The sequence below is a fragment of the Mandrillus leucophaeus genome, unplaced genomic scaffold (assembly GCF_000951045.1).
Source record: "Mandrillus leucophaeus isolate KB7577 unplaced genomic scaffold, Mleu.le_1.0 Scaffold38, whole genome shotgun sequence".
Lineage (NCBI taxonomy): Eukaryota > Metazoa > Chordata > Mammalia > Primates > Cercopithecidae > Mandrillus > Mandrillus leucophaeus.
Window position 1 is genome coordinate 4,628,141 of NW_012104031.1, and position 21,154 is coordinate 4,649,294.

Below are 21,154 nucleotides of genomic sequence, written 5' to 3' on the forward strand. Positions count from 1 at the left end.
TTAGCAAAGACAGGGATTCACCCTACTGGCCAGGTTAGTCTTGAACTCCTGACCTCAGGTGATCTGCCCGCCTCGGCCTCTCAAAGTACTGAGATTACAGGCATGAACTACAGCGCCTGTCCTATCCCCATTCTATAGATGGGGACACTGAGGCTTGGAAACCTTGGGAGACATGGCCAAGGTCAGAAAGTGGTGGGGCCCAGAATGAACCTAAGGGTACCTGAATGAGAACTGCCTTTGTACAGTTAGCAGTGCCTCAGCTGCTGTAGAGCTGTTGATCCCTAGCAGGGAATATCTGTAGTGCAAACGAGCATCTCTTCAGACCCATGGCGAAATTTACCTCATTGTCTTTAGGAAGCAGCCCAGGAACAGTCTGCCTTGGTCTGCGTGTGGATGGGGGGGAGGATGGTGCTGTGCTCCAGTGCTGGTGCTGGCCCTCCCCTACTTTTGGTATATGGAGTGGGCAACAGTCTGGGCCCAGCTGAAGGCGGTGTTCCTGGAAAGTGTGGATGGGTCCAATGATGCGACTGATATGAGTTACGTCTTTACAGCTTTAATCCAGCAGGCCAGAGATCTGGCCAGTGGGGCAGCCAGAGAGGAGGGCTACTGCCAGCTGCTGATGGAACCTCCTCCCTGCCCCCACCCCAGCCCAGAGGGGACAAACAGTAGGGCCCCAGCCTTTCTGGCTGGGATCTTGGGAGCAGAGGGACTATTTGAAAACAGGCACTGTGACCCAGGCTGTCATCTCCCTCCCTTGCCCCCAGTACAAATAATCCCAAGCCCTCCCCCAACCCCTCATAGTTCTAGTTCAGCTCCTGTTCCACTTCCCTGGGGCTCTGTCCCCAGTAGGGCCCAGGGCTTGGCTTGGTCTGGGGCCTGGTGACTAGAGGACTCCTGCCCACCCCCAGGACCAGATGCAGGTACAGGATGAGGACATCTCCCAAGGTTGGCATCACTGAAGGGGCAGCAGAGACATGGCTGGTTCCTCAGGCTCCCGGGTAAGAGGGCTGTGGTGGCATATAGGGAGGAGGAGCTGAAAGCCAAAGAGACAGGATGAGGGTGAGTGGTGGCATAGGTGGATGAAAAGTAACCCCCCTACCCCCAGGGCAGACAGGACCCATAGGAAAGAGTGGGCCTGGAGGTTTCGGGTTAGAGGTGAAGAAAGTCTGGGAGAGGCAATCTGAGAATGAGAGAGGCACAAGGAAGGTCGCAGGGCAAGGGGTGGGGGAAGGCAGCAGCAAGGGGCCCCAGATTGCTTACTTACCTGCAGGGTTGTAGACTGGGGGCCCAGCTGGGTAGAGTGGATATTGGGGAGCAGGACCACTAGGTGGGTACATGAAGCCAGGTTGTGGGGGTGCAGGGCCAGCTTTGGGGTCCTGGGGGTATGGGTATACTGGCTGCACTGGGATGCCTGTCATTGGAATCTCCTGGCCTAGGTGGGGGAGAAGGATCAGCATTCAGAGACCCATCTCCTATGGGAAGCCTCCTCCTCCTGCCCAGGAAACCAAGGTAAGCACCCTGGTGCTGGCCTCTGGCAAGCTCCAGGCTGGCCATCTTTTCCTCCCACACCCTGTTTGGCAGATTTAAGCAGGGAGCTGTGCACGTGGCCCCAGCTGGTCAATCTGTGTTTAGCAAGTTTGCTCCCCTCAGCAGGTTTCAGAGACCTTATGAACCAGGGAGCACAGCCCAGGGAATATCTCACTTGGGCAAGGAGAGGACAGCTCCGGACTGGTATCCTGTAATCCAGCAGAGCTGCCACTAAGGGGGTCTTCTCCTAGCCCTTTCCGCCCACACTGATCTCCCATATGGCACCACCGTTCCCATGTCCATCAGGTTGTGGCATATGTGTATCACATGCCAACACTCAGGCACATATTCTGCCATCCACTGCAGCACACTCAATTAATGTTCATCACTACAGACCTGACCCCATGTACTTACTAAGAGTCATGTGCACACATACACCCACTCACCCACTATTGTTGACAGACTGCACTCCTGTATACATTTGAATCTTCATGTGTATGCACAGAAATGCACACACAGTCTGATGTTCCATATACCCCTGGGCACATTCTAATAGTCAGGTGTTTACAAGCATTTTTCTGGGTTTTCATGCTGGCAGGTGTGTGTATACAGAAGTACGTACTACTACAGAATTTACCCAATCCATGAACTTTCCGCTGCCCATTATGGGACTTAGCCCAGCCCATATGAGGCTCATCTTGCCCAGTACTGGGTATACCTTCAAATGGGCTCTGGAGTTGCTGGCGCCGGCGGTACAGGTAGCAACAGGAACAGAGGAAGCAGCAGATGGTGGTGGCAACCACAGCAACAAAGAGGATCACAGCTGAGGCGATGCCTGCTATGGTCTTGGGACTTTAGACAAAGAACAGGTCCTCTCACCTTCCAACACTCACAGGAGGGAGTCCTCATTATGCTGGCTCCAACTCCTGGCCAGCAGGGGGGCCACGGCATGCTGAGATTTGGGGTTCCTTGTGGGGCTCTGCCCAGTCCCTGTGAAGGAGATCTTAGAGGACCTCCACTTCCCAGAAGGCTATGCTGCCTGGCTGGCTAGTGTGAAGCATACGGGGATTTGCAGTGCGCCCCCAACCATTGCTTTTATATCTACAACTTAAATGATTTGACATACAGCATAACACTGAAAGGAGCCTTATAAATAATCTAGAGCCATTTTTTCCAAACCCCACTTCAATCAGAAGTCTCTGTATCTATTTGATATATGATATATTTTAAAAAGTTTGACAACCACTAATTTGGCAAGCAATGACCCATAGAAGGCAAGTGTCTTCTCCAAGATCACACAGCTAGTAAGAAGTGGACCTGGGAATCAAACCCAAGTCTCCGCCTTTGTGCCAGAGCTTCTTCCACAAAGCCACACTGTCGTCCAGGTGTTAACCCTGAACCCTGCCTCCCCAGGACCTAGCAGGACCAAAGGGAGGGCTCCAGAAAGAACCTGGAAACCCCTGGCCCGGCCAAAGCCTATGAAGGTAACTAACATGCCTTTTCTGGAACTCCCAGGCACCAGCACCTAAGCACCTAGCTCTGCCGCCAAGCTGGAGTCCTGGTGACTCCATTCAGCTAAGAATGTGGAGGTCGAAATGGAGAGGAGGCAGGAGTCCGGGAGGGAGGAAGGGGAGGCCTCTGGAGAAAAGGATGGAGGAGGGGGTGAGAGTGGGGACGCAGGAACCCACCTGAAGGCCAGGCAGTGCTTCTGCTGCCTCTCGGTGATGAGCAAGGTCAGGTCCCTGCAGCAGTACCGATGGTAGCAGGTCCCGCAGCAGAAGGTGAAGAACTCGCAGTTAAACCCCGGATGCCAGGAGCCATTCCGGTCCAGGTACCATAGGCAGTCCTCGCCGGCCAGCGCTGCGGGCAGGGGTTGGGGGTGCCCAGTGGCCACCAGGCCAGTTCATCCCCAGCCGCCCTCGGCCCCACTCCCCTGGTGGTCCCCAGCCTGCTGGCTCCCGAACACTGAGGGTTGCCCCTTGTCTCCAACCTGAGGGTCTCAGCTCCGGAGCTCCAGAGGCCTCTGCCTGAAGCTGACCCTGCACCCCGGGGTCAGCCTCCCATGGCCCAGCATCCTGGCGCTCCCTCTTCCCGCTTCTTGAGGATCCAGCAACACCCAAGGCTCCCGTGGCAGCCTTGGATAAGCCTCGACCCCAAGCCCCTCGGATCGGCCCCTCCCCTTCCTCCGCCCCCATCCCACCCCATCCCACTCCTGCCGCATCACTCCCCATCCCCTTACCCAGGGGAGCCCCCAGCATCAACAGAGCGATTGCAGTGAGCGGCGCGGCCCGGCGGAGCCCCGCGGGTGGCATGGTGGGGGCTGGGCGCGGCCGGGGTCGGGCCTCCCAGAGAAGGGACCGCAGGACCAAGCCCGCTAGCTGGAGCTGCGGCGGGGCCCAGCCCGCGGCCAGGCTGGGGCTCCTCTTCCGCCTCCTCTGGGGGTGGGACTAAGCGCCCCGCCCGCGCTAATCCAGCCGGCGCGGCTCCGCGCAGCGCCCAGGAGTCCACCCACCAGCGACGCCCACCTAGCCTCTGGAGCTGGGTGCCCCTCACCCAGCAGAGCACTGCCCTGCTCCCCCTGTCCCCTGCTCCGCTGTGGTTCCTCCCGTCCGAGCCAACATGGGCACCGCGGGCAGTTGGGCACTGCGGCCAGGGAAGTCTGGCTGTGTCCTGGACCCGCCCCCGGCCTGGGCCCAATCAGTATGCTGGACTCCAGAAGCCCTGATCCTGGTGCCACCTCCGAATGCCCAGACACATGGGCCAACCTTGGAGGGGCAGGGCTGGACCTTCCCTTGTTGGGGACCTCCTCTGCCGCGTCCAGCCTGGGACATCCTGTGGGGGGCTGAGAGGGAAAGAGGCTGGATGTCACCCCGCCCCCATTCCCAGAACACAAGCACTCATTGAGAGGCATTCAGAGTGGCTTTGTCCCCAGCGGTGCCCACAGGCCTGGACCCTGCCAGCTGCACTGGCTCCCTACGATGGACCCTTCCCCCTTCAAGTGGACAGAGCTGTCATGCACAAGCCCATGGCTTCACTAGCAGGGAAGGCAGGCTGCTGGGGCCACCTGGGGCCCATCCAGTTATACACTCTTCACAGAGCAAGCCTGTACTGCAATAGCCACCGGAGCATAGGGAGGGCAACAGTTAATTCCAGGTGGAGACAGCGTTTTAGGGTGGGAGAGGTCAATCAGTCTTCGCAGGTTTATACTGAGTGCCAATGACTATGCCCCATGGTACATGAGGTACCCTCTGAGGAACTGCAAATTAAGCCAGGGAGATCATCAAAAGCCTACCTTAATCCCCTGCCATGTACACCCTTTACACGCACGTCCAGGCTTCCACATCTACCTCACTGGAATCTTTCCACAACTCTATTAACTAAGCAAGGTTGGTCAGTGTTATCAATCCCATTTCACAGACAAACTAGGACTCATGGAGGTTAAAGAACTTGTTCAAGGTAATACAGCCAGTAAATGGCAGAGGCATTAGGGAGACCCAAATCTAAATCAGGGTTGATCCCCAGCCACAACAGCAGACTGTGCAGACAGAGAGTATTTCTTGTGTTCTGGAGTGACAGAATCAGGGCAGGTCCATGGAAGGCCCAGTAGAATCTTAGTAGGTTAGGGAAGAACAGCTGGAAGAGGAGCTATCCCATCCTGGGTCCCTGTGGGTGTTGGCACACCTACCCAAGAGAGCTGGAATAGGAGAGGATAGGCTCCTGCCCCAGAAAGTTGCTGGTAGCCTGATGGGCAAGAGTATGCCCTCACGCAGGACACAGTCATAAATGCAGCAGCAGGGACAGAGAGATGCCTCTGAATCCAGCACCACCTACTCAGTGTGCTCATTGCCATCCATCTCCTCTTTCCTACACTAAAAGCTCCATGACTGCAGGGACCACGTGGCTGTGTTCACTGTTGCCATCCAGCCCTAGCCATTGGTGCTGTCATTGTTGAAATCATCCTCAGATGAAGGGGTGTTTTTCCTGCCCAGGGCTGACTCTCCCATGTGTACCCTTGACCCCTGCTGATCTGTCTCTTCATTATCCCATCTCTTTAGTGTCTTTAGCTTCTCCTACCTTACCAGCTTCTTTTCCCTAGGAAAAGGAAATCTCAAGTCTTTCCTATTTAAAACAAACCAAACCAAACCACATCCTTCTTGAAACTCATGCCTCTCTAGCTACTTTCCTGCTTTTCTGCTTTTTTCTCCAACTAGCCCTCCTCAAAGCATATACCCCTAGATGACACTTCCAGCTTGCAATGACACCTAGCACACACCAACATCATCAGTGTTTTCCTAATTACAAAATTCTAAGAATATGTTTCAGTTCATGGGATGGGAGGTGACTAGGCTAGGACAGAGAGTGAAGAGAAGGGCCTGTGGGCCAACCAGAGGGGAGAACTGGCTGCACTGGGAGAACCTGCACTTCTTACCTTGACAAGGGATGCTGGAACTTGGAGATGGAGAGCTGGGGCTAGCTTATGTCACCATAATGAACCTGAGTCCTGAAGGAGTCCATAGGGTTGGTCGGGAGTGAGGAGGGGCTTGGGTGGGAGGACTGGGGGCCCTGGAAGAGGCTGTCTAAATCTTCAGACCTGGAGGGGCTTCACTACACCTTCTCTCGGTAAGGGCAGGCAGGAATACCCTCACCAAGCTGGTCTCTTAATCCCCAGCAAGGGAAAGAAACACTTTCCTGGAAAAGAGGAGGCAGAGCAATCTGTGATCAGATGAGACAAAACATAGACTTTATCAGTAGGAGGTTCTCCTCAGGTTGTCTGGAATATGATGGTAATGATAACACCAGCAGCAAACATTGCCAGTGAGCTCATCCCATTGTACAGATGAGGAAACTGAAGTTGGAAGAACTTCAGTTCCCCCAGCTCACACTGCTGGGATTTGCAGCTGGACTTTCATAGCTTCAAAGCCCCAGCCCTTCAGCTTCACCACCTGCTTCTCTTTAAACAAGTCTAAAGGGCCGGGCGCGGTGGCTCACGCCTGTAATCCCAACATTTTGGGAGGCTGAGGCGGGTGGATCACCTGAGGTCGGGAGTTCCAGACCAGCTTGACCAACATGGAGAAACCCCATCTCTACTAAAAATACAAAATTAGCCGGGCGTGGTGGCACATGCCTGTGATCCTAGCTGCTTGGGAGGCTGAGGCAGGAGAATCACTTGAACCCAGGAGGCTTGAACCCGGAAACGCGCCACTGCATTCCAGCCTAGGCAACAAGAGTGAAACTCTGTCTCAAACAAAACAAAAAACAAAAAACAAGTCTAAAATGCTCAGCGCTATGCCTGGCATAAAGAGCATGTATTCAGGGAAACTCTTGATGCCCAGCCCTTATCTCTAGCAGGCCTCTGCATGTGGTGAGAAGGTAGCCAGGGATATCTGGAGTGGGGAAGGGCAGGAGGAGGGGAAGGGCTGGGACCCTGCCTGTGACCGGTAGGAGTGCTCTGTTGAGTCACCTCACTCCTGGACTGAATGACCAGCCTAGGGCTCCTCCCAACCCCTTCCATGCTCCTCTTTCTATCAGAGCAGACTGACACAGGCATTCCTGAGGCCTTCCTTACTTTCCCATGCCATGAGCCCTGGAGGCTGTATCCCACCCTGGTCCTGCCCTACCCCTGCTATCTGGCCATGGAGGTTCCTGCCTCCACTTTTGTCTGGCCAGTGGTTTGAGTTGAGCCATTCCAAGATAAGGGAAACTCCATTTCTTTCCTAATTACTGCCTCTGATCAATCAGTGCTCTCCCGGAATGCTGTTACTCTGTCCTCTTTTCTTTTCCTCCCTGCCTCTGGCAGCCCAACTCCTGCAGACAGGTCCCCCTCCATAGGACCCCAGAGTTCCTTCCTCTGATTTAATGTCAGACCCTTCCTGGAGTCTTGGACACATGAATTCTCCTTGCAGTCCACAGCTAGGGAGAGTAAGGCCTAGGAGAGCACCAGGACTTGGCCAAGGTCTCATGGCTTAGTTGGGGAACCAGGTCTTTTGGCTCCCACTGCCCCGGAATAAACAAACATCTCTCTTAAATCAGAACGCTTTTCCTGGCGTCTAGCTTTAATCTTTCTTGCTGTAAATGAAAGACTGTCTCCTGTGTTTGTCCTCTCGGTGGGAGGGATTTGCAAGTGGAGGGTGGGTGAGGATCAGCCTCACTGCTGCCAAGCTACTGGTAAGAAGGAGCACTCTTTCATGTAACAAAGCTGCACAAGTACCTTATAAATTTATATATACATGAAGCACTCTTCTCCAGAAGGATTTTTTACCAATGCCTTTGTAGGATTGCCTCTCCCAGAATGCCAGGCTTCTGCTTGTTTGTAGAGTGCCCAGGACAGCCTGGGCCTCAGGAAAGAAGGGGGTGTAGCCAGGCTGGCTTGGATGGCAGCTGTGAGCAGTCCCCTACCCAGGCACACTCTGGGTGGCTGTGGGAGCGGCAGCAGTCCCAGGCAGCCAAGGCCTGGCCTCAGGAGCCCAGGCTAGCCAGTGGGGCAGATGGGGAGGGCCGGGTTATCTTTAAATGGCACCTTACTCAGCCTGCCACTCTGCCAGCTGGGCAGAATGGGGGTAGACAAGTGTTATTTTGGGATCTGAGGGCAAGGGAGGAGGAAAGCTCTGTTTATAGCTCTCTCCTTTCTGTCCCTACTCTCTCTCCTGGGGAGGATTTGGGGCCATGGGCCTCAGCCCTCCAGCTGACCCTTTCCAACCCAAGGTTTCTGTTTTCAGCCTAGCTGTTAGCCATCTGCACAGATGGGAGTGTTGAATCTACAGAGGCACAGGGTTTCTCCGAAAGGCCAACTCTGTAAAGGCAGGTTTAGGAGGTGAGAACTGCATTAGACTTGGGATTAGGCTAATAATAGGTAACATTAACACTTACTATGAGGCAGTACTACGAAGTGCTTTGTATTAGTATATTAACTTCAGTTAATCCTCACAATCACCCCATGAAACAGATACTAGTATTATACTTGTTCTGTGGATTAGGAAATGGAGACATAATTTAAGTAGCTTGTCCAAAGTCATCCAACAGGCAAGTGGCAAAGCCAGGGTTCAAATCCAGGCAGTCTAGCTCCGGAGCCCATGCTCTGAACCACTAACTAGATATGAGTCCTGCTCTGCCACTTACTGGTTCTGCAAACTTGAAGGAACCACGCCTCCTCTGGTCTTGGCTTCCTCTTTTGGAAATGGACTACTGTTCGGTTCAACCCATTAGAATCACCAAGTTAGAACTGGCGGAGACACTCTGATCCATTGTGTCTCTCTCCCTGTTCAAGGGAAAAAGAACTTACTCAAGGTCACACAACAGGGCACTGGCACTAGTTTCTGTGCTCTTGCTGTGAACCTCCCTGTGGCAGGGATGAGTCAAGGGAGCTTACGAGGGATATTAGTTATGAATCTGCAATCACAAAATCAGGTGTGGAAGAAATACATTTATTTTCTTTTAACCAAAATAGATGAGAATGAGTCTCTATCCTGCTACCTGGTTTGTTATTATGGTTTGTTCCCCTCTTCAGAATCACAAAAAGGTCCTGGGGTCTCACACAGTGCAAAACATTGAGGTGAGCCCTCTAAGTCTTGGTCTGCACAGGTTCTGCTCATACATGCTCTTAAGCTTGCAATTTCAGAAGTGTTGGTCTGTGTACTGCAGGCACAAGAGACCTTCCCAGGGAGCCTTGGTGACCAGGGCCCAGCATCCCTGGGGACTCCATGCAGCCTTTTCCCTAGGAAGTTCTATCATCTCCAGGTGCTCTGCCACAATCAGGGCAGGATCCTCACCACTCATAGGCCCCATGGACTTTTTTGTCCCCTACTTATCTTTTGGAAAACTACCCGCCCTTTTACTCTCCCCTTCTTCCTCCGGGACCCTGGCCTAATCGCAGTTCACTAGAGCTTTCACTATAGGGTCCAGAAGCAGGGCTATTCTCATGCAGTCCTGCTGTCCACCCTACAAAAGCAACTAAGGCAAGGAAATGCAAAGAATTAAAGTATGTTCTTGGACTAAGTTGGGTGTGTTGGGGGGTACTGGGAAATCTAGTGAAAGCAAATTAATACACCGATAGTTTATAATGTCACACAGCTAACCACAGAAAAACTGCTTAGTAGGTAGAAGGCAAGAGCTGGGCCTACCACCTGTTTCTATCCTGCTCCTCAGGCAGGGCTGCAGTGCTACAATTCATTCCTCAGAGCTGTCCTCCCAAAGGCTCACCAAGACCCTAATTTAGCAGCAGCATGTGTGAAATTGAACTGAGTCACAGTGTAATCCAGTGAGTCAGGGAGAATAAGCCAAACATAGCTCCCAGCTACGGGCAGGGGATAGGATGGGACATCTTCCACCACTAGAGGTGCTTTAATGAAGTCATCCTTAATTCTTAACTACAATCCTGTGAGGCAGGTATTAGTTCCCTATTTTACAGATGAGAGAACCAAGGCTTGGAGGAAATGTCACTTGACGCAGCTATGTAATCATGCGAAGTCAGAACAACTCAAGCCTGGGAGGGACTTCCAGGCCTCCTAGTCAGGCCAGTAGTTCCTCATTGTTTTTCTTCCTATAGCACATTTGCTTCCACATCATGTATTCTACACAGGTTTAAAAACCCTAGTATAATTTTCAATTTTAAGAAGCCAGCAGTAATGCCAACCTTTTCCCACTTACTCAAAAAAGTAAAAAATTGGAATGTAAGGGTCATTAGATGGCTAATGTTGACCTGCACCATCCATTAGAGAAACTTAAATTCACAAAAATTGGATTTTGTTTTTTTTTGAGACGGAGTCTCGCTCTGTTGCCCAGGCTGGAGTGCAGTGGCATGATCTTGGCTCACTGCAACCTCCCGCTCCTGGGTTCAAGCAATTCTCCTGCTTCAGCCTCCTGAGTAACTGGGATCACAGGCATGCGAAACCATGCCCAGCTAATTTTTGTATTTTTAGTAGAGATGGGGTTTTACCATGCTGGCCGGGCTGGTCTCGAACACCTGACCTCGTATCTGCCCGCCTCGGCCTCCCAAAGTGCTGGGATTACAGGCGTGAGCCACTGTGCCTGGCCTACAAAAATTGGAATTTTATTACAGTTACTTTTGGGTGCTTTGAGACTGGAATCTTGGTAAAGTATGGTTAATACCTGGTCTAAATCCCCGTGAGAATGGGGAATTTTCCTGTGACTGCTAAGTAAAGGTCCAGCCTCTGATTGGGCACTTGGATTGATGAGGAGGAACTCACTGCAACATTTTAAGACAATTCATTCCATAGCTCTCACTTTGGGAAAATCCTTGTCAGTCTCTAAGTCCTACTGACTTTACCTTGTCAACATCTCTAATCCAGCTCTTCCACCCTGTCCCCTCTAGTTACTACCTTAGTCCAGGCTCTGGGTTTTCCCACTTGGCTGTTGTAGCTAATGCCAGACTGCATTCCTTTCTCCCATCTCCCACTCCTCTGATCCAGGTTCCAAGTCACCCTTCTAGTCACATTTGGATCAACACTGCAACACTTTTCTAAGACACAAAGCCTGATCATGTCACTTCTCTGTTTAGTACTCTTGGGTAGTCTCCCATTCTCTAGAGGAAGCAGGTCTTGCAGGACCCTTCACAATCTGGTCCCGACTTGTCCTTCCGGCTTTATTTCTGGCCAGGGCTTCTGTGAACTTATGCGTAAATATCAGTACTTTTAATGTGCTTATAAGGTCTGAAAATGAAATTGTTTCATGACGGCCTTTTCTTACTCTTTCTCTGCAATGTCTTACCCCACTCTCATCTGCCTGGCAGATGCACAGGAAAGGCAAAACAAATAGGCACCAAGTACAAGCTGCTTGGACTATAATCACCCACTTGCAGTGTGACCTTTGATAGTTTAACAGTATCTGTCTGCTTCAGTTCATCAATCTGTAAAACTGGGTGAGCAGAGTTAACTACTTTGTAAGGTTAGTAGGTGGTCTAAGTGAGGTAAAGTATTTAGCATACCCACTGGCATTTAAATACTCCAGAAGCAGGTATTGTTAGCTCCTTTCAAGTGTTCAAGCCTTCTCCATACAACTTACCCGATTAGTCAATTCCTTTTTTGGGCAGTGGGAACTAAACCCAGTATACTTATTTCTCTCACAGCACTCCCCACATTTATTATACTACAGATGCTTTTCAGCTTATAACGGGGCTATATCTCAGTAAACCCAACAAAAGTGGAAAATACTGTTAAGTAAAAAATGCATTTAATACACCTACCCTACCTTAAACCTACTCAGATCACTTACATTAGCTTACAGTTGGGCAAACTCATCTAACACAAAGCCTAGTTTATAATAAAGTGTTGAATGTCTCATGTAATTTATTGAATATTGTACAGAAAGTGAAAAACAGAATGGTTGTATGGATACTTGAAGTACTGTTTCTACTGAATGTGCATAGCTTTTGCACAATCCTAAAGTTGAAAAATTAGAAGTCAAACCATCATTATGTTCGGGCCCATCTGTATTTCTGACCCCCTACTAGACTAGTTCCTTGAAGGAAAAGGCCAAAGCCCTCCAGCATTTAGCACTGGCCTTGCACGTCTAATAGAGGTTCAACATTCACTGAAATGGGGTTGGGGGGAAGAGTAGCCAGAAATTTGCCTTTTATTTCATACTTATTGATCATGGGTCAGCTTGGCTGGGGTGCAAAAGTTTATAGGATGTATTTCACTGGACCATCCTTGAACTTCCCAAAGCCATGTCCTGTTTCTTCTTGTCTTCTCTAAGCTAAGCATTCTTAGCTCCTTCAAGCTTCTTTTCCTTGACACGATTTGTCTTCTACATCTTAGCTTTTATCTGGCAGAGTGGTCATCTGTCAGGGAGCCTCCGGTTGAGCACCAGAAGGGAACATAGCAATGAGGATCACTGATAGGCACAGTTAAGACTGAAAGCACCTTCCACACTACCCTAGACAACCTAATTTTATTATCTCATCCTAGGACCACACTGGAGTTTTCTGGACATATTAACAGTTCCTGGCATAATAAACTTCTTTTATTTTAAATTTTAAGACAAGGTCTTGTCACACTGCCCAGGCTGGTCTCAAACTCTTGGGCTCAAGTGATCTGCCCACCTCAGCCTCCTGAAGTGCTGGGATTACAGGGGTGTGGCACCACACCTGGCCTTCCTGGCATAATAAACTTTTTTTTTTTTTTTGAGACAGTCTTGCTCTGTCACCCAGGCTGGAATGCAATGGTGTGATCTTGGCTCACTGCAACCTCTGCCTCCCAGGTTCAAGTGATTCTCCCGCCTCAGCCTCCCGAGTAGCTGAGATTACAGGTGTGTGCCACCATGCCCAGCTAATTTTTGTATTTTTAGTAGAGGCAGGGTTTCACCACATTGGCCAGGCTGGTCTCGAACTCCTGATCTCAGGTGGTTTACCCACCTAGGCCTCCCAAAATGCTGGGATTACAGGTGTGAGACACTGCACCCGGCCATTAAACTCTTAGCAGCACGCAGTACTGTTAGTGAGAGCACAGTACTCTATAGTCCTCAACTCTTTCCACAGATATTATCAATCTGCATTTATTGAAATGTTACATTTAGATTCTGCTCACTTTTATAGGTTGTAATGGTATTTGTTCGGATCCTAAATTTGGATTCTAAATTGTCATCCTTCCTAAGGGTTTCTTATTATCTAAAAATTTGATCAGCATTCCTAATTTACTAGTACTATCTCTTGTGTAAATGGCTTCAAATTCTTTTGTGGAATGGGTAAGGCATAAAAAAAGTCATCTGTCACTAATATCAAAGGAGGGGCCAAGGACACAGCCCTGGGGGCACGTATCAGGTCAACCCACAATGGGTGAATTTCTAGTTTGTTAGTTGGTGGTTACCAACTTCTCTATCTCCCTAATGCTTTGACTTTACTATGTCCAGATTATTTTACCTACTTAACAAAGTTAAAGAAGACTATAAGGTCAGTTTAGCATCATTCTCTCTGAAGTCCATAACGAACGTCTATTAAACTCTCATCACTCTTATTTAGTTGCTTTTGGGTCATTTGTTGTAGGTTCATTCTTCCCAAATCAATGTCACTTATACGACTGTAACTTGTGTTATCAGCTTCCTTCCTGGGGTTTTAACTTTTCAGTCTTACAGCGTTCCCTCCTTTCAGTTCACTCCAATAAAAGCTCAACAAACTCCTGGGAACCCCTTGGTGCCCCAGCTGCTGTTTACCAGAGTCAGGAGACTAAAATGTCTCAGAGCAGCTAAGTGCTCTTTTTTATTTTTACCTCATTTGTCTTACCTTGAACTTTTTATTCCTTGTAACCACTTAGCCCTGCCCTTTTCAGACTGAAGCTAGTTCTCTTTGGCCAAAGACAGGAGACAAAATATGGTCTAGAGTTTCTGTCAACATGTACTGGCCTCCAACAGATCTTTTTTCTTCCTGCTGACACTGGACATAGTCTCTCCAAACTTTTTCTCATCAACAGAATGGGAATATCCACCCTGTGAACCTGTTATAAAGGTTAAATTAGATAATGTACATGAAAATGCACTGGAAACACAGTTAAGTACCTGCACACCGAGGGGTCCAAGACCTTCTACTCTCAACCACAGCCAAGTATCTGTTAGCCAGGGGTAGCCCTTAAGTGATACTAGGGCCCCTTCCTCAGGACTCACGTTCTCCTGAGGCAGGATGCCTAGTCCTCCCCCAAATCAGCATGAGAGCAGAAAGGACCCTTGCCAAAGGGCTTAGGACCACTTTTGGCACTAGACATAGAACGTTTTCCTAATCAGTAGACCCAGAGGGTCCCCCATCATTCTCAGTCTGTGTGGGAGCCTTAAGCCTTCCCAAGCTCAGCAGTTCAATGCTACTGGCATGAGACCACTCTTTTGCACCAAAATCAGAGGCCGACTTGGCCTTATGCCTTTAGCACCAAATCCAACTGGCACTGTCTTGAGATAAACTACGGAGTCTGCAAGGCTGAGGGTGGTTTTCTGAGCACCACTTGGTCAGACCTGCCATCATTTCCCCAATGCCATGTGGAGAAGCAGCAGGGGCACAAGCAGTTAGCCTCAGAACCTGGCTGGCACGGGACAATTGTGAACATGCCCGCAGGCTTTTCAAAGATAGTAAAAACGTTCAACTCTTATTTCTTCCACTCTCAGTCATGGAGGTTGAACACTGGGGACACCTAGTGGCATGAAGACATTATTAGCTACGATATCCTTGGGGCCATCCCCTTGAGTGGAGATTCAGATTCACTTTATAGTCTTCCTTTTTTTCTTTTCTAAGACAGAGTTTTGCTCCTCTTGTTGCCCAGGCTGAAGTGCAATGGTGCGATCTTGGCTTACTGCAACCTCTGCCTCCCAGGTTCAAGCAATTCTCCTGTCTCAGCCTCCCAAGTAGCTGGAATTACAGGCGCATGCCACCACGCCTGGCTAATTTTTGTATTTTTAGTAGAGACAGGGCTTCATCGTGTTGGTCAGGCTGGTCTTGAACTCCTGACCTCTGGTGATCCGCCCGCTTCGGCCTCCGAAAGTGCTGGGATTACAGGTGTGACACACTGCACCCAGCCTATATTCTATTTCTTGTGAGAATATCAATCTAAAGAAATATTCTGTGGCTATTAAAAATGGGGCACCAGATGTGGGCACTATCAAAAAAAGGGGAACACAGGCTTCATCTTTCTCCCCATGATTTGTGTGCGTGTGTGTGTGTGATGGAGTCTTGCCCTGGAATGCAATGGTGTGATATCGGTTCACTGCAACCTTTGCCTCCCAGGTGCAAGCGATTCTCCTGCCTCAGCATCCCAAGTTAACTGGGATTACAGGCATGCACCACCATGCCCAGCTAATTTTTGTCTTTTTAGTAGAGATGGGCATTTCACTGTGTTGGCCAGGCTAGCCTCAAACTCCTGACCTCAAGTGATCTGCCCACCTCAGCCTCCCAAAGTGCTGGGATTATAGGCATTAGCCACTGTGCCCAGCCTCTCTCCAGGATTTTCTAATCCTCATTTGCTCTTTGAACCCCAAACAGACTAAACTTCCCAATTAAGGAATCTCCCTTAAAAATATTTGATTAAACAATGCCAGTTCTCTAAGAATCATTTCAGGCTAGGTTTGCCAAAATACACTAGAATGTTTAGATAGGCTCCACCTAATCCTTTCCCCCACTACTTTTACTTACCTTCTAAAGGGAATAGAAGGCAAACAGGTGCTGAGACACCTTATATCATGCAACTAAATTCATTTGTAAAGATTACTTTACTGTCCTAGAAAAATACATGTTGCAAATTTGAGGGCTACAACTTAACTACTTTAGAGGCTTCCTGAGGGAGAGGGGATAACCTCTGAATATCAGACTCTGTGGTAATGTGTGGGAGAGGCATATTAAATATAGTTGGGTCAGGTGCATTTTAAAAAAATTCCCTTTTTTCCCTTTTTCTAAAAAAGGAAGATCAAATTGCCATCTGTCTGGCTTATTTTGTGTGTGCATGTATATATAGGAACAGCTTGAGGGGAAGGGTTATGTCATGCAATGAGGCAAAAACAAGACGACCTCCTCTGACAGAGGAGCCTTAGTGTTGTAGAAGGGAAGCAAGGCTGAGGTCACTGGAAAGGCTTAGAATGAAGCTGCTCCTGCCTGTTCCTCCTGAGAACCCAGAGCAGCAGTGGTCCAGGGCACAAAGCATAATGATCTCTCACGAGGATTCCTATCTGAAAAAATCAGAAGTCCTATGAAAACAAATAGGTCTGTTTCAGAATATAAATGGTAGTGACTTCCTGTGCTCCTGAGGCGGGGCAAAATAATCCATAAACACATAATCCTTCTGGGCAATAATGTTTCTGGACTGGCCAGCAGAGGGCTCTAGGAACAGAGGTGGGGGTAGAGTCAGGGAGAAAAAAGGTTCTAGAGATGGGATGTCTTCAGGGGAACTTTGAGAAATGTCCTTTGTTCCAGCATTCCTAAGTGACGGCACTGGTGAGCCTGGTCTGAGTTGTCATCAGTGTCACTGCCGAGGCCAAGGGCCAAGGGTCAAGATGCCACTTTAGGTTGAGAAGAAAGTGCATCTCAAGGCCGGTGAGGGCTGCAAAATGGTTTGCGGCTGGGCCAGAAGGAGCAAATGGAGAAAGGCTCTCCTTTTTAGATGCCGATGGTCTGTAGAACTCGCCTCTCGTTATCATTAAGGTGGCCTGAAAACATTATGTAGCAGGGCTGCTGAGCAAACTGGCAGAGGAAATCTGTGAGATACGCCTGGAGGAAAAGAGCAAGAGTGGCATTAGTGAGATGTTGCAAGTCACCCATTTGCAGTGAAGCAAGAACCACAATCAAATGGCACAGGGAATGCTGGTTTTTAGACAAATGCCAGCTCCCTGAGGGATGGTCTTTCATGTTCTTGGATCTAGTTTAGATAATCCACAGGGAAGCAACATTTTTCCAAGGCTCTATCACCCCAAGGACCTTCACGACATAGACTCTAGAAGATGAATTACAACACATCAAGTGCAAAGTTCCAGCCCACCCAAAACACTGGACCACTCAACAAGACAAGAACTCTTTCCCGTGAGGCTCCCATGTTAAATTATAAATGGATTTTTTTTTTGGGAAAAAAAAAAAAGACAGGGTCTTGCTCTGTCGCCCAGGCTCAAGTGCCGTGGTATGATCACAGTTCACTGCAGTCTTGACCTCTTGGCCTCAAGCGATCCTCCCACTTCAACCTCCCGAGTAGCTGGGACCACACGCATGTGCCACTATACCCAGATAATTTTTAAATTATTTGTAGAGACAGGGTCTCCTCTCCGTTGCCCAGACGGTCTTGAACTCCTGGGCTTAAGCAATCCTCCTGCCTTGACCTCCAAAAGTGTTGGGATTACAGGCATGAGCCACCATGCCTGGCCATAAATGGATTTGAGCCCATATTCCTGTTTCCATGGCCTGGGACATTGCCATTTGCAAGACATCTCTGGACACCCTCACCTGCAGATCAATCTGATAGAGAGGATCCTTCAGGGCATCAGGGTCATCTTCCTCATCATCCTCGTAGTAATCCTCCTCTGTTAGACACAGCCAACATAGGGCGGGTCAGGACAAAGGCCCATATACTACCACATGACGGAGGCGGAAGGTGCAAAAGCCCAAGGAATGTCCCTGTGGGCCCACCTCTCCCCTTTCTTGGGTACCCCATTCTTGGGATCAGTGTGGAAAGAAAAGGTATTTACCATGGCTGTCCTCTTATCAAACAGCTTACCATATTTACTTGTAGCAAGAATGTCAGATAAAAGTTGGCCAGCTAAACCATCCTCCTCCTCCTCCTCTTCCTCCTCCTGGTCCTCCCACATATCATTGGAGTCATCTACTTGGAGATGAAAAGTAGCTAGAGCTAGAGCACATTCATGCATTTCCCCTCCCCAAATCCAAACAGACCAGAAGGGCCCCAAAGGCTTCTGCAATGTGGCTTGTAGTACCCAGTGAAAGAGAACCAGAAATGGCCAAACCCTTCTGGTAAATCTGAAAGAAAGAACCTGGAGATATAAAGGTTGAGAGGCTCTTAAGAAGAATCAAACCAAAGAAGGGCTATTTTAGCTTGCCTCCTGGCTGCCTCCCACCCCAGCCTTCATATGGCAGACTGGAGAAGCAGCTCTTTACATGCCTAGTGCCTAGCACGGTGCCAGCCACAGAGCAGCCATTCCATTAACCATTAACTTGTTTTTTTTTTTTCAATTAGTGACTCAACAAACCAAGTTGCTAATCTGACAATTTGTAACTTGATCTGCCAGGCTAAAAGTCTCCTTGGAGTAAGGGCCTGGTGCACCTTGACTCCACTCTGCAGGAGTGGCCTGGCGAGCGGCATTAGCCTCCATGACGTTGGAGAGCTCGTTGATGATCAGCTTTAGGATCTTGACCAGCAAAGGAATGTTTGTCCAGCGTTCTGGGTCTGGGAAGGAAGAAAAAGGCTTCAAGTCAGAGTGTCACTGGGCTTACTTCTGGAAGTAGCCCTCTCCCCTCCTCGGTGCCGCTCACCAGAGTTCACCACCCCTCAGACTTTCACTGTCCCTGACTATATCTAGTCTCCAAAGAGTGATTTAAAGTTTAATAACTTTATTCTGTTTGGTATTGTAACAGTTCAGAAGGTGGGAGAGATGAGAGTTCAGGGATTAAAGGAGATAGAGTCTCGTTAGTAATAAAGCTCTGAAACCAAGGAACTGTATAGAGCCAGTACTCCAGTCCCAGTGACTTACAAATTGAGAGACAGCGGAGGTAATTATAAATCTACATTAAAGATAGCAGCTCTATACTCCCTACCTGCAAATCCTTGGCGTTACAGGCCAAAGTCAACTCAATAACAAAGACACACTAACCATCTGTGCCCAAGCCTCAGAATGAAGCTGGAAACTGGGATGCTTGGTACCTGAGACTATTTTTGTCCTTTTTTTTTTTCTTTTCCCCTCCAGACAGAGTTTCGCTCTTGTTGCCCAGGCTGGAGTGCAATGGCGTGATCTTGGCTCGCTGCAACCTTCGCCTACCAGGTTCAAGCTATTCTCCTGCCTCAGCCTCCCAAGTAACTGGGATTACAGGCATGCGCCACCATGCCTGGCTAACTTTGTATTTTTAGTAGAGATGGGGTTTCTCTATGTTGGTCAGGCTGGTCTCGAACTCCTGGCCTCAGGCGATCCGGCAGCCTCGGCCTCCCAAAGTGCTGGGATTACAGGTGTGAGCCATCGCACTCACTTTTTTTTTTTTTGAGATGGAGTCTTGTTTTGTTGTCTAGGCTGGAGTGCAGTGGCACGATCTTGGCTCACCACAACCTCTGCCTCCCAGGTTCAAGCGATTCTCCTGCCTCAGCCTCCCAAGTAGCTGGGATTACAGGCGCCCACCACCACATCTGGCTAATTTTTGTACTTTTAGTAGAGATAGGATTTCACTATGTTGGTCAGGCTGGTCTCAAACTCCTGACTTCAAGTGATCCATCCGCCCTGGCCTCCCACCAACTGCTGGAATTACAGGCGTGAGCCACCACGCCCAGCTTATTTTTGTCCATTTTTGACAACAGGAAGAAACCATATGTTCTGATCCCTTTTATCTAAGTTTCCTGTTGCTTCTTTATCAAACCCATCACCAACAATTATGTTTTAAAAATATATACCACAATGCATTCCTTCCCTCCACCCAGGTATCCTTAGCCCCTTATTATAGGGAGAGGATTGGAGGAATTGCAGCATCACCCACTTTTGGCTGACTTAGAGCGGGTGCGGATGCCCTCATCCATGCTGTAGATCTCCTCTCCCTTCACACGGATATCCTGTAGCCGTTTGTCATCTGCATTGATGCCATGCTGGAGCAGCTTACAGAGTGCCACAGAGCTGGCAAGGAAGATCCAAAAAAAGGTCAATCAGTTACCTATCTAGAGTTCATGCCAAGGAGATAAGCAATCATGTCCTAAGGCCCTCTATACAACTAATTAGGAGAGCTAAGAGAGTTCAGCTGAAAATGAGATTTTAGAGTTCATGAGATGGTCTAATGAGATCTGTTCTTCTTCTTCTTTTTTTTTTTTTTTTTTGTGATAGGGTCTCATTCTGTCACCCAGGCTGAGTGCAGTGGTGTGATCATGGTTCACTGCAAAGCCTTGACCTCCCTGGATTCAGGTGATCCTCCCACCTCAGCCTCCTGAGTAGCTGGGACTCCCGAGTGGGTAGGCACGTGCCACCATGCCTGGCTAATATTTTTGGTAGAGATAGGTTTCACCACGTTGCCCAGGTGGGTCTCAAGCAATTTGCCCACCTCAGTCTTCCAAAGTGCTGGGATTACAGGTAACCTGTTCTTCTTGAACAAAGCTAGGGTGGGCAAGCATCACGATGGCTATTCATACTGTAACGTGCAACGAAGTGATAAGAATCAGTGGTATGAAAGTCCAGGATAGAAAGTTAGGAAGCCAGGGTTAGAGGCTTGGGTTTTTTATTTTGAGACAGTTTTGCTCTTGTGGTCCAGGCTGGAGTGCATCTGCCTGTCGCCCAGGCGTGATCTGCCTCCTGGGTTCAAGCGATTCTCCTGCCTTAGCCTCCCGAGTAGCTGGGATTATAGGCACCCACAACCACATCTAGCTATTTTTTGTATTTGTAGTAGAGAGAGGGTTTCACCATGTTGGCCAGGCTGGTCTTGAACTCCTGACCTCCAGTGATCTGCTTGCCTCAGCCTCCAAAAGTGCTGGGATTATAGGTGTGAGCCAGTGCGCCTGGCCAAGGCTTGGGCTTATAAAGGAAAATAAGCCACTAGCAGCACTTAGCTGTGCGGTAGAAAAGGGATCTCTAGCAAGCAGAGATCAGAAATATATAGTCTACCTGTGTTGACTGTCTTTTGGGGATTTCAAGATGGCAGCTATTCACATATGTGCCTTAGCAATAAAGACAGACAAGGAAAAGGGAATACAAAGACCCATCTGAAATGTCAAACAAAAATCAATGGAGCAAATCAGGGAAAAAAAGAAATATAGGTCAGGAGCAGAGGCTCACACCTGTAATCCCAGCATTTTGGGAGGCCGAGGTGGGTGGATCACTTGAGGTCAGGAGTTCAAGACCAGCCTGGCCAACATGGTGAAACCCTGTCTCTACTAAAAATACACACACACACACACACACACAAAAGAATTAGCTGGGTGTGGTGGAAGTTGCAGTGAGCCAAGATTGTGCCACTGCACTC

General features: G+C 49.2%; 2 protein-coding genes across 2 annotated transcripts in view; both read right to left on the reverse strand.

Moving 5' to 3' along the window:
- Positions 1-533: 533 nt before the first annotated feature.
- On the reverse strand, positions 534-4,317 carry SHISA4 (shisa family member 4). The gene is made up of 5 exons (XM_011990541.1): positions 3,767-4,317; positions 3,216-3,387; positions 2,246-2,379; positions 1,265-1,432; positions 534-1,033 (listed from the first exon to the last, which is right to left on the reverse strand). The coding sequence occupies exons 1-5, from the start codon at positions 3,837-3,839 to the stop codon at positions 987-989; spliced, it is 594 nt and encodes a 197-aa protein (XP_011845931.1). The 5' UTR covers positions 3,840-4,317; the 3' UTR covers positions 534-986.
- Positions 4,318-8,427: 4,110 nt separating this feature from the next.
- Positions 8,428-21,154, reverse strand: part of IPO9 (importin 9) — a 60,852-nt gene continuing 48,125 nt past the window's right edge. The window contains exons 21-24 of the mRNA XM_011990542.1: positions 18,273-18,395; positions 17,709-17,813; positions 17,438-17,514; positions 8,428-16,714 (exon numbers count right to left, since the gene is read on the reverse strand). Of these exons, the coding sequence (XP_011845932.1) occupies positions 16,604-16,714; positions 17,438-17,514; positions 17,709-17,813; positions 18,273-18,395 (416 nt within the window). The 3' untranslated portion in view covers positions 8,428-16,603. The remainder of the gene's footprint in view (positions 16,715-17,437; positions 17,515-17,708; positions 17,814-18,272; positions 18,396-21,154) is intronic.

Bases quoted from the DNA above. Each gene is read 5' to 3' on its own strand.
- SHISA4 (XM_011990541.1), bottom strand. From the start codon at position 3,839: ATGCCACCCGCGGGGCTCCGCCGGGCCGCGCCGCTCACTGCAATCGCT. The intron at 3,388-3,766 runs GTAAGGGGATGG...CCCTGCCCGCAG, and splicing joins GATGCTGGGGGCTCCCCTGG to CGCTGGCCGGCGAGGACTGC. The intron at 2,380-3,215 runs GTGGGTTCCTGC...CTTTGTCTAAAG, and splicing joins AAGCACTGCCTGGCCTTCAG to TCCCAAGACCATAGCAGGCA.